Source organism: Penaeus chinensis, chromosome 32 (assembly GCF_019202785.1).
Source record: "Penaeus chinensis breed Huanghai No. 1 chromosome 32, ASM1920278v2, whole genome shotgun sequence".
Taxonomy (NCBI): Eukaryota; Metazoa; Arthropoda; class Malacostraca; order Decapoda; family Penaeidae; genus Penaeus; species Penaeus chinensis.
This window is the reverse complement of record NC_061850.1, coordinates 16,320,863-16,333,362: the sequence shown is the minus strand read 5'-3', so window position 1 is coordinate 16,333,362 and position 12,500 is coordinate 16,320,863. Positions and strand designations below refer to the sequence as shown.

At 48.0% G+C, this 12,500-nt stretch overlaps 1 protein-coding gene across 4 annotated transcripts in view; it reads right to left on the bottom strand.

Annotated features, from left to right (window-relative positions):
* LOC125042370 (eyes absent homolog 1-like) overlaps positions 1 to 12,500 on the bottom strand; it is a 51,230-nt gene that overhangs the window by 9,128 nt on the left and 29,602 nt on the right. For all 4 annotated transcript variants that reach the window (XM_047637944.1, XM_047637945.1, XM_047637942.1 and 1 more), the window contains exons 9-11: positions 979 to 1,068; positions 798 to 856; positions 172 to 332 (exon numbers count right to left, since the gene is read on the bottom strand). In XM_047637944.1, coding sequence (XP_047493900.1) covers positions 172 to 332; positions 798 to 856; positions 979 to 1,068 — 310 coding nt within the window. The remainder of the gene's footprint in view (positions 1 to 171; positions 333 to 797; positions 857 to 978; positions 1,069 to 12,500) is intronic.

Sequence of the window (12,500 nt, the reverse complement as noted above, 5' to 3'; positions counted from 1 at the left end):
CTACCTATTCAGCTCTCGTTAATTTAGCATTGTTAATTTGCTTCTCTTGTCGACATGCAACATTCCCCCTACATATTTTTTTCTACATAACTGTATAAAGCATTGACATTTGCACAGGAAAGCTAAAATCCGCGTAGAAGTGTGCCAAGAGTCAAACCTGCGGGTACTTACTTCCGGCATTGTTCCTGCAGCTGTTAAAAAGTTCCTTGATCTTGCGGTACCTGAATGCAAGCTTCCTCATCCAGTCAACGCCTCCTCGCACACCCGTGCCCAGGCACAGCGAAGCGTTGCTGTTGGCAGCGCTGAACCCGTCCGTTGCGAAGTTGTAGTTACTGAAGGCAAGTTGCAAAACTAAGGTAAAATCTTGTGCAATCTTGTCTCAATCTCTCAATCTCTCAATCTCTCAATCTCTCAATCTCTCAATCTCTCAATCTCTCAATCTCTCAATCTCTCAATCTCTCAATCTCTCAATCTCTCAATCTCTCAATCTCTCAATCTCTCAATCTCTCAATCTCTCTTTCTCTCTTTCTCTCTTTCTCTCTTTCTCTCTTTCTCTCTTTCTCTCTTTCTCTCTTTCTCTCTTTCTCTCTTTCTCTCTTTCTCTCTTTCTCTCTCTCTCTCTCTCTCTATCTCTCTTTCACACATGCACACAAATGTGCAATTACACACTGAACTCACCCGATTACTCAACCATCAGCATTCACTCACACATTCGCTCGCACACTCGGGCCTCACTTTCCTCTCTCTCTCTCTCTCTCTCTCTCTCTCTCTCATTCGAGGAGAACCTCGCCCCTCACCTGAGGTCTTGGCCGTTGTCGTCCGAAGACACGTCATCGATGTGAACTTGGTCGCACTCCTGAGCAAAGAAAGGCCATTAAAACTGTGATTTCTGTATGTAGATATACGCTTCAGGGAGCAGATACCCATATGATGCACATCCCAAGTGTTTACTAGGAAAACTAAAGAAGCGTACTTTACCTCTAGATCATTGAAAAAGAAGTGCGTGTCTGCCAGGTCAAATATCAGCTTTTCCATGTGGTAGCCCAGCTGAACAGCATTGGCAGTGTCCTGAAAAAGTATAAACAAGGTTATTTTTTGTTCAGATTGGATATTCATAACCAAAAGAAGTCGCTGCCAATCTGTGTACTTTCTATGTTTGGCAATAGTTCCCTTTGCCTCTTGATCGCTCAACATTTGTCCCCTTATGCTTAAAATCAGTTACTGGCACTTCGGCGAACAGAACAGTATTTCTGTGCGGCAGTTGAGATCTCCCACCCTTCCCTACGCGTTCTTCATCCTCGCCTCTTGCCTAACAGCAGCAGGTGGCTCCAGTCAGTCTCTGACACACCAACACACGCACGCACACGCACGTGCACACGCGCGTGGGCGGATGAAAAAGTATTTTGGTGCCGGTATGTTTTTTCATATGCAGTACAAAATACCTGATAAAATAAAGAAAATGCTTTCAACGCTCGTACTCGCGATTACCGAAAATAAGACAAGAGAAAGAAAATGTTTTAAGAATGATGATAATAAACATTTCTACCCTTTATAACATAGCTTAAAAGTGGCAGGCACAGATGGAGGGGCGAGGGGGGAGAACGAGGGAGAGTGGCAAGGAAGGTCGGGGGTGGCGGGGGGAGAAGGAAAGTGCGGGGGAGGGGGACTTCCCCATGGGTAGGATCAACACTTAAGCTCCGCCACATACTTGTCCTAATCTCGGCTCCTAGACTCATCAGCCCGTCAACATGAGAGAGAACACACTGTGCGAGATTGAGAAGTGTGAGGGAGACAAGGAGGAACGTAGGTCCGGGCAGTGAGGGAAGGACTGAGCGCATTCGAAGGAGGGAGGGAGGCAGGCGCTGACAAAGCTGAGGAGAACACTGAAGGAAGGAAGGAATGCAGAAGGAAGGCTGCAATGACTGCCTGCGAAGACGTCGGCTTCCACTCCATCCCACACGCATCACATAACCGCCGCGCCCTCGGAAGCAGGGTGCTCAGGGGAAGGCCCTTGCAGTTCGCCACGCACGGCGCCCCAGCCGCTGTGCCATTGCTATAAACGCCACACCTGTTCAGACTTACACACGCTTTTCTTCTTCCTTGTTACGCTCGCACGGAGAGAACTATCCAACGGTATCCTAAGCGGCAGCACGGGATGATGGAGCTAATGATGGCAGTAGTGAACCGAAGTATAATTCCAACAAAAAAGACATCCGGATGGAAGAAGAAAGACTAACATCCCCAATCATTTAGAGAAGCCGGAGGGAAGCGAGGCGACGCTGGCCCGCCCTCCTCCCCTGACCTCTTTCTCCCGAAATGTGCCACTGAGCACATTAGGCCACGTGGTTTACGGCAGGTGTGCGCGCGTCGCCTTCTTCCCCTTCTCTTTTTATCCACTTCTTTTCTTGGATATGTGTGCTGACGGCTTCTCTACTCTTTCGTGCTCTTTCTCTCCTTTCTTCCCCATTCTTACTTTGTTTTCCTGCTCCCAGCTCGCCTCTTCACCTTTCCCCTCCTCCCCCTCCCCCTTTACACCAACAAACACACGCTCACAAAATAAACTGTCTGGTGACTCGTGACACGTCCAATATGTGTCTCCAGTGTTGGTCTCTTCGCAGCCGCCCTCCACCGCCCCTCCTCCGCCCCTCCTCCGCGCCGCCCGCCGCCCATCCGGCCCTTGTCTTCCCCTCGACCGGTCCTCGCTGCTGTCACCTTCTTAGCTCGTGTTGTTATCTTGCCTTTGCTCCCTTCAAGTGCTGACGTTAGCAGTCGCAAATGAAGGTACAAGGTAGTGACGACAATACTGATGGTAATAAAGATGATTACAGGAAATGCAAATATAACTCTAACATCCTGACTTACAAAACAAGGGATACAAACTTAAATCGCACATGTTCGTATATGTGTAGTAGTATGAGAAAAAAAATGCAGCTTGAGGGTGACTGACATTCTATGACTGTTCTGAACGTCGCGCAAGGTGCTAACTGCCCCGCGCGTAAACAAACTTTTCGGCCCCAGGTCAATCTACGCATCAGGAGGTTTTGTAAACAAATTCAGCTGGACTTGGGGGCGTCAGCTGACCCTTCTGGACTATGTCTTGTATCACCTGCTCATAGCTCGCGTTGTCAAACAACTCCCTCGCGCTCGCACGCCCAAAGCGTGAATGGGAAAGCCTTTGCCCGAAGAATGGCGAGGCAGTCGTTCCCGTCTCTTTCTCGCTCTGTCCGGCCGCCTGTCTGTCTCTCCCCTCCGAGCTGCGTCATATAAATCGTTTTAAAGGCGCTTTCAGCTTTTGACATACATTTTTCAAATTCAATATCATTTTAAACCAAACATGTCAGTTAGAAAAGGTAAGACGACAAGGAAGAAAAAAATCTCAACCAGAACAACAATGAAGATCTTACAAAAAAAAAAAAAAAAAATAGACTCCTCTTGTTTGGGGTAGAAAAAAGTAGGCTGTGGATCGCTGCTAAAAAGGGGAATATAAATAAACAGGGCAGTTGTGCGCGGCTGTTGTGGGGAGGGCGGTAGGGCGGGGGTGGAGGGCGCCAAAGGAAAACATAAGGGAGGGATGGGAAGGAGACAGACGATAGATTGAGAGCTAAACAAACAAGAGTTAAAGGGAATGAGAGGAATGAATATAACCGCAGCGTGAATCGACAATAAAACGCAAAGAAAAGTCGATACATGCAAATGCAAATTTAAAAAAAACAAGGGCTGATAACATCGAAAAAGAACGTGTGACCGAGAACAAAGAAGAATACAAAAGTTCGCGTGAAAATGGTTCTTTCAATTTTTTGCTTCTTTTGTGTGTCGAGTCTCTTCGTTCTTCCTTCTCTTTGTACTCCTAGTTCTCATTCTCTACCTTCTGGTCTTTTCCTGCTCTTTCCCAAAGGCGGTAATGAGACAGACATGGGAAACTCGAACTCGTCTAGGGCGGTTATACGCAGGAATGCTATGAGCGTCGCCATCATACCCATATGGGCGGGGGGGGGGGGGGGGGGGGGGACGCGGGAAAGGAGAAGAGGGAAGATGGAGTCACAGAGTCAGAGAGAGGAGGGGTTGTATGAAGGATTGCAATAATATGAACGATTTTATTAATAAACAAATAACATTACAACATTTTCAAAACACGTGTTCAGAGGCGAAGCGTTTTGTCGCGCTTCCTTTTCCTGCCTGTCTCCATCTCCGTCATTTTTGGAGCAGTTAGGGAAATGTAATGAAACGTATACCTTCCCTTCAGTAAGGAAGCGAATCAAGGCAACTCAAGCGGAACCGGGGTCTCGTCGAAATGGGGGGGGGGGGGGGGAGAAAGAAACTAAAACGAGATGAGGGGAAGAGGGGAGAGGGCTGAGAGAAGGAGAGAACTAGGAAGACGATGCCGGCGCAAAGAAAGCAAGAATGTCACAGCAGAGTCTATGGGTGCAAGGCTGAGCTGCAGGATTTAGTGGCTGGACAAGGAGCAAGAAGCTTTGGAATAAGCAGAGGGGGAAGAAAAGAAGAAGCATGAGAAGAAGAAGCAGAAAAAAGGGGAAGGAGAGAAAAAAATGTGGAAGAGGAAGAAGAAGACATAAAAGAACAATAACAAAAGAATGGAGAAAATATGACATAAGAACGTTAATAACAACAGCATTAATAGGAACAACAACAGCAACAATAATAACAATAATAATAACAGTGATGATGCTATGAACAAGATGAAGAAGAGGAGCGAAAAGTAGAAAAATGACAGTAATAAAAACAATACTAAAATAAGGAAAAAAATGATATAAAAAAGTAAAAGTAGGATAAGAATAAGAAATAAAGGAAGAAATAGTAGAGGAAGAGAGAGATGAGGGAGATGGAGGAGGAGGAGGAGGATGAGGATGAGGATGAGGATGAGGATGAGGATGAGGATGAGGAGGAGGAGGAGGAGGAGGAGGAGGAGGAGGAGGAGAGAGGAGAAGAAGAAGAAGAAGAAGAAGAAGAAGAAGAAGAAGAAGAAGAAGAAGAAGAAGAAGAAGAAGAAGAAGAAGAAGAAGAAGAAGAAGAAGAAGAAGAAGAAGAAGAAGAAGAAGAAGAAGAAGAAGAAGAAGAAGAAGAAGAAGAAGAAGAAGAAGAAGAAGGAAGATAAAAAAGAAAATATACGGTAATGATAACGAAGAAGAACAAAAGGAGACGATTAGGAAGAATACGAAAAAAAGGAGTAGAAGAGGAAGAAGAGGGAGGAGGAGAAGAGGAAAAAGCTGAACAAGAACAAGAGCCCGAGGGAGGAGAGGGGGTAGGAGAAGGGGAAGGAGGAGACAGCGAGGAGGTCAGGAGGGGGAGGCAGCAGGGCTGTAGGAAGGGGGGTGGGGTCGAGCAGCCCCCCAGTTTCTCACGCTCGGGCACTGTCGGCGGTTGACAGACGGTCAGGAGTGACACAAAGCCAAGCTATCTTCGGCCGTACGACCTCGTGGCACAGAGGTCATTAGGGACTACGAGACACGAGGGGGATGAGGAAGGAGACCTTTCAGATTTGCATCTTTTCCCTCATCGGAGCCTCCAAGCCCTCGCTGCGCCTCTTCTCCCTCGCTCTGTTATCCTCCTCTTACAGAAAACGGAGGATGGACAAAAGCCGATGAGGGGAAGTAACAGAGAATGAAATACAGATTTATTTGGAAAATGTCCTTGTGCGAAGAAATGGTGCTGCAGGAAAACGTGGCCTATATTTCGGTGACGAGGGTCCCCGGCGAGCTGTGGCGCGGCGCAAGGAAAACAGCAAAAGGGAGAGAATCAAATCGTTATTTTAGATCGGTCAGCCGCGCAAACAAGAGCAGGAAAGACAAAGGCAAGCAGAGAGCAGCGCAGCTTCCCTCTCGGCCTCGGTTTCCGGCCCAAGGAACCCACCCGGGGGGTCGTCCGCGCATGACCATCCCGAAGGAGACGACCTCATCCCTCGCTCCTTCTCTCCCTCCTTGACGCCGCTCTTTGTGCCTTCTCTCTGTACGCAGGCTCGCCCCCCCCCCCGCTCCCTCTCTCCATCTTGACGCCACGACTGTCACAAAGCTAATAATAATGATGACGACCAACTCTCTGACAACAAATCCTCGTGTTACTCCACCTCGTTTCCTTAAAAAAATAAATGATGGCTGCATAATAAACAGATGCTTAACAACAGTTATAGGAACAACTTTACTAACAATATATTTACGAAGCTAATTACTATGTAAGTCTTAAACAGAATGACAATAACGATGGTTTTTCAACTGATGTGATAATAAAACAATACTCCTATCAAAGATTTTGCAAATAATTAACATATCAAATAAATCAATAAACAAAACGTACATGTACTTGTAAGTACGTACGTATGTATGTATGTATCTGTGTGTGTGTGTGTGTGTGTGTGTGTGTGTGTGTGTGTGTGTGTGTGTGTGTGTGTGTGTGTGTGTGTGTGTGTGTGTGTGTGTGTGTATCTGTGTGTGTGTATGTGTATCTGTGTCTGTGTGTGTGTGTGTGTGTGTGTGTGTGTGTGTGTGTGTGTGTGTGTGTGTGTGTGTGTGTGTGTGTGTGTGTGTGTGTGTGTGTGTGTGTGTGTGTGTGCGTGCGCGCGCGTGTGTGTGTGTGCGCACGTGTGTGTGTGCGCGTGTGTGTGTGCGCGCGTGTGTGTGTGCGCGTGTGTGTGCGCGCGTGTGTGTGCGCGCGCGTGTGTGTGTGCGCGTGTGTGTGTGCGCGTGTGTGTGCGCGCGTGTGTATGTGCGCGTGTGTGTGTGCGCGTGTGTGTGTGCACGTGTGTGTGTGCGCGTGTGTGTACGCGTGTGTGTGTTCGCGTATGCGTGTGTGTGTGCGCGCGCGTGTGTGTGAGCGCGTATGTGTGTGTATGTGCGTGTGCGTGCATGTGCACTACGACTCCAATGCCAACAAATACAGATGAGAAACAACCAAACAACATAAAATTTTGTGACGTGAACAAAATATCAAGTGCGAGACAACGAGAGAAATTTCTGGAAGGTGACGCAGGAGACGAGATAGGAGAGTAGCATCACGCACGCAAGAAGGGAGGGTGAGGGGCGAGAGGAGGGGGGAGGGGGGGGGGGCATGCTACAGCATCCTGGTAGCAGCTTGGAGATGCTGCATCTGTTTGAGAGTAATCAGAGAGGTCGAAGAGATCCACTACATGTGGCTCGGCGGTGGCAACTGTAGACAAACTAATGACAACTGGAGACACCTTAACCCATTTTATGTAAAGAAGAGGACTAGGGAGAGAAGGGGAGGAGAAGGGAAAAGGGAAAAAGGAGGGGGAGGAGGAAGAGGAAAGAGGGGAGGAGGAAAATGGCCCATGGAGGGGAAAGGAGGGGATGGACGGAAAAGAGAAGCCAGCACGAGGGAAAAGTGTTAAATCTTTAAATAAGAGAATAAACATATGATTCTTTGAACTTCTACACATGCTGGTAGGCGCACAAGACAGCCTCCGCGGCACAAACACGCCCATAAAATGCGAGGACAATAAAAGGAAGAGAGAGGAGAGAGGGAGAGAAGCCTGGGGACCTGCGGTGCCCAAGAGTAGGGGGGGGGGCAGTGGTGGACAGCGCCACAAGAGCCACAGCTGACGGCACTCTGCGGGGGGTAGGTCCCAGGAGAAACAAAGAATACGAAAAATATAAATAAAAGAAAGAGATAGAATAATGAAAACGAGAGAGGAAAGTTTATATTTCACATGATCGATATAAAATGCGAGAATAATACTGGACGTCAAAACTATAAAAGAGAAAAGAGGTCGGAGAAAAGGCGACCTACGGAGAAAAAGAATAAAGAGAAGCAAAGAGAACCAAAGGTACGAAGAAGGAAAACCAAGAGGAGGAAGGACAGAAAATAAGCGGAAGGGGATAATGCGATAAGCAATACGGAAGGAGAAGGGGAGAGGCGGAGAGCAAGAGGGCCTCTTAGGACAAGTGCCTCACAAGAGCCTCACACTTGTTAATTACAGCCTCTTGTGGCCGCCGGACTGCTGCTTAGCCTTGAGGAAAGGTGCGAAGGAAACCGAGGAAGAGAAGAGAACGAGAGGCAAGGAGAAGAGGAAGAGAACGATAAAGAAGGGGGGGACAAGGGACCGAGGAAGAGGGAAATAGAGAAGAGAACGAGGAAGAGGGAAAGGAAGAAGAGAATGAGGAAGAGGGACAGGAAGAAGAGAACGAGGAAGAGGGAAAGGAAGAAGAGAATGAGGAAGAGGGACAGGAAGAAGAGAACGAGGAAGAGGGAGAGGGAAAAGAGAACGAGGAAGAGAGAAAGAGAACAGGGAAGAGGGAGAGTAGAACGAGGAAGAGGGGAAAGGAAAAGAGAACGGGGAAGAGGGTAAAGGGAGAGGGGGAAGAAGGAGAGGGAGGAGAGAACGAGGAAAAGGGGAAAGGGTGAAGAGAACGGGGAAGAGGGAGAGGGAGAGGGAGAACAGAACGAGGAAGAGGGGAAAAGGAGAAAAGAACGAGGAAGAAGGAAAGGGATACGAAAACGAGGAAGAGGGAAAAGGAAAAGAGAACGAGGAAGAGGGAGAGGGATACGAGGACGAGGAAGAAGGAAAGGGACACGGGAGGGAGAGGGAGGAGAGAACGAGGAAAAGGGGAAAGGGTGAAGAGGGAGAGGGAGAGGGAGAGGGAGAACAGAACGAGGAAGAGGGAAACGGAGAAGAGAACGAGGGAAAGGGAAAGGGGAAAGAGAACAAGGAAGAGGGAAAGAGGAAAGAGAACAAGGAAGAGGGAGAAGGAGAAGAGAACGAGGAAGAGGGAAAGAGGAAAGAGAACAAGGAAGAGGGAGAAGGAGAAGAGGGAAAAGGAGAAGAGAACGAGGAAAAGGGAGGGAGGAAGAAAACTAGGAAGAATGAGAGGGGGAAGAGAACAAGGAAGGGAAATAGGAAGAAAGATGATGAAGAAAAGGGAAAGCTTGAAGGATAAGTGCAGAGAATGACTACTCTCATCCATCGTTGACTCAGCGGATCAGCGAGGCAGCGGATGAATCAGGGCCTGAAGGGAGTGAGTCTGTGACTCACAGTGAGTCATGCAACTTTAGCAACGTCATGATCCATTCTCAAACCAAACTTTCATTCTTGTACTCTTAGGGTGGATGGAGCTCATTTAGGGCACGGGAGGGAGGGAGGGAGGGAGGGAGAGGGGAGGGGGAGGGAGGGAGGGAGGGAGGGAGGGAGAGGGGAGGGAGAGGGGAGGGAGAGGGGAGGGAGGGAGAGGGGAGGGAGAGGGGAGGGAGAGGGGAGGGGGGAAGGAGGTGGGAAGAAAGGAGAGAGGGAAAAATGGAGGAGGAAGGAGGGAGGGAAGGAAGGGGAAGTAGGGAGGCAAGGAGGGGGTAAGAGGGAGGGAAGGAGGGGGAGGAAGGGAAGAAAGAAGGGGAGGGGGAGGGAGGGAAGAAAGAAGGGGAGGGGGAGGGAGGGAAGAAAGGAGGGGAGGGAGGGAAGGAGAAGGAAGGGGTGAAAGAATAAGAAAAATGAAATAGACAGAAAAGAGAAACAGAGAAACAGAGAAAGAGAATCGCTGTACGTGGAATCCTTCAATCACCTCCAATCACAACAACAAGAGGAGGCCCCAGCACCCTCCTTCAGGAAGCCTTCCCTCGTTCCGACCCTGAAAGCGGCTCCTTCAGTTCTGTTGCTGCCCCTAATCCCTTAGCGTCTTCTGCCATTGCTCGGATTCCACGCTTTTTATTATCCGCCTCTGCTTATCTGCCTCCCCCTCCCTTCCACTCTCTCTGAATTTTATGCACTCGCTCAATTTGTTTCTCCTTTTCCCTCCCTCTCGCTTACTCGCTCGGTGTCTGTCCGTCTGACTGAGGGTCTGCCTCCCTCATTCATTCACTCACTCTCGCTCACTCTTCCTCCTCTTCTGCTCCTCCAGATTTGTCTCCCTCCATCAGTATCGAAACATTATGACACGACTAATATGACATCTCAAGTTGTAATAAAGACTAGGCCATGAATATCATTAAGGAAGCATGACCGGATATCCTTGTAATGCAAAGTCTGCAACCAGCCTGGTGCATATACACCCTGGAAAATCATATTTCCATTAATGGCTACTCATCTGGTATTTAAAAAGATAAATGAATGGCTCTTGCCAGCAACAGATTAAACTGTAAACAGTTTGGCTATAGAATGTAAGATGCTTATCAAACAAACTTGCCTATGTCTTTTCAACCTTTTTCTCATCTCCCTTTCATTGCTCTTCTTTCTTTCCTCTCTCCCTCCACTTAACAAATTGTTGTTCCGTCTCCCTCTCCGCCTCTCGCCCCACGTACGCCCATCGGCCGATATCCTCAGCCTCACTATTTTTGGTTCTTTGGTCAGCAAGAAAACAGTCATTAATCTCAACCTGGAACCAAACCGCTTGAGAGCCTCCTTTATCTCTCTATCTTAACAGTCATTACTCACCCTCGGCCCAAGGAGTCGGGGGGGGGGGGGGGTGAGGGGAAGGGAGAAAGGGAAGGGGACAGGAGAAGGCAAGAGGGGAGGAGGAGGAGGTGGGAAGAGGAAGGCTGGGGGAACGGGAGAGGAGGGAAGAAGGTGGGGAGGGAGCAACATCTCTGCTCTTCACACGTTGTTTTGTGAGATAAAAGGAGACGTGCCGTATCACTTACTTTTATATGTCTGAATAATGGCCAAGAAGTGACGTTAAAATCGGTTCGTTTCCCATTCCCATTTTCTCTCCCTGGGGAAGAGGGTAGCGAAGGAGTAAAACCAGAAAAGAAATTGGTAGATTCCTGGATGGTTCCGGCTCTGACGCCGACAAAGCCATCCGTGAACCGCCGCCCTGCGCGAGGAACAGGTGTCACGTGCATCCAACTCCGAAGTGTCAACACCGTAGACTTCATGCACAACGCCGTTGCATTCACAAATCGACATCTCGGAGAAATTCGCGTCGAGGATATGTAGATCAAAATAAGGACATGCGAAAATCAAAAACTAAAATAAAACATTTTTTTATAGAAAATAAAAATATATATAAATTGATCAATAGTGTAACTGACCAATTGGAGAAACTTTTATGTAGGATAGCATTCAGTCAGCGATCTCATAAAGAGAATAACGAGTCATGTCTTTGCAAATAACTTACTGTATGCAATAGAGATCAAATCAATCAGTCGTAACAAATTAGAGTTCCACTAAACCCATAAACCCCGCCTGTTCCCTCCCTGCCTCACCCCTCCCCCCCCCCCGTCTCTCTCATGCATCGAAGCCAGTAGCAGAAACTCGCTTCTCACCTGTTTCAGAACCTAAGCCAACCTAATCCTCGGAAACCCAACTCACAGCTTCAAAAGGAGAGAAAATTTTATATCCGCTGGACTTTTAAAATTTCATATTCGTGCCATCACTGATGACGAACTACTTGGCGCCATGTTTACATGTAGTTGGCTGGGTCTTTATATTGGGGTGCTAACCCACGATCCTTCCCCAGGGAGAGTAGTTGTTTAGGTAATCATTTTAAGACTCACCCACTACCGTATCTTGGTTTGACTTGCAAATCCGCAAACATGTGCTCATGCGTACGCGCGGGCGATTTGTATACACTGGCGGAAAAATTACAATACAACATAATCCAATCTAGTACTTAAACCAAAGAACGATAAGCTAATGCAAACGCAGATGGAACGCTGCCATCCTCCGAACAGTGACGACAAAACGGCCGAGGCGCGCGAGAGTCCTGCAAGCGTGGCGGCGACAGGCGCAAGCTGCAGCAGGAGGGAAGGGAGGCGCTGGGGACGCGAAAGAGAGAGAGACGGAAAAGATACGAGGGAGAGAGCAAGGGGAAAGGTTCGTAGAAAGAGATCGTAAAGAGAAAGGCTTGAGGAGCGGATGGAGAAAATGGAAGAGACAGTCTGGAAAGAAATAGAGAGAGGATAAGATAAAGAGGACGAGAAAAAAAAGAGGAGGAAAGAGAAGAGACAAGTGAGTATTGTGGCAGCACAGGTCACTCTCCCGCGTGAATGTAAATCATGTGCTGTCGTCCCCCAAGAGCAAGCCTGCGCCCTCGCCACCCATCAAACCTTTCGGGAGGAGCAGGTTCACTGCGCATTCTTGGGCGTCGCGAAGGGGGAACAGGCGCGGAAAGGAGGGTCGTGGCGCACGCGGAACGGTGCAGGGAGCAGCCACACACGCGGAGGAAGAGAAAGGAATGGCTATCAAAGTGCCTTTGCAATCCATCCGTTTCAGGTCAACGTAAATAACTAAACAATAACAAATAAACGATATTTTCGTTAACGGGAAGAAAACATTAGGATAAAAAATGAGCAATATCCCCCAGTACACACCACTCAAATCCTGATAGCATCAGAGGTTACCGTTAAACACAACTATTATACAATACAGGAGCAAATAAATAAACATGCATCATCAGTATTCACAAAGTTAATGACAAGCACTTAAGTATGTACGGATAGACGGAAATTGACCCAAACATACGCATCCACTTTTCCTCTTTTACTCTTACATAGAAACACATATCAAACTTTTGGTTTGGTTGTTGTTGCTTCCTAAGGTAAGT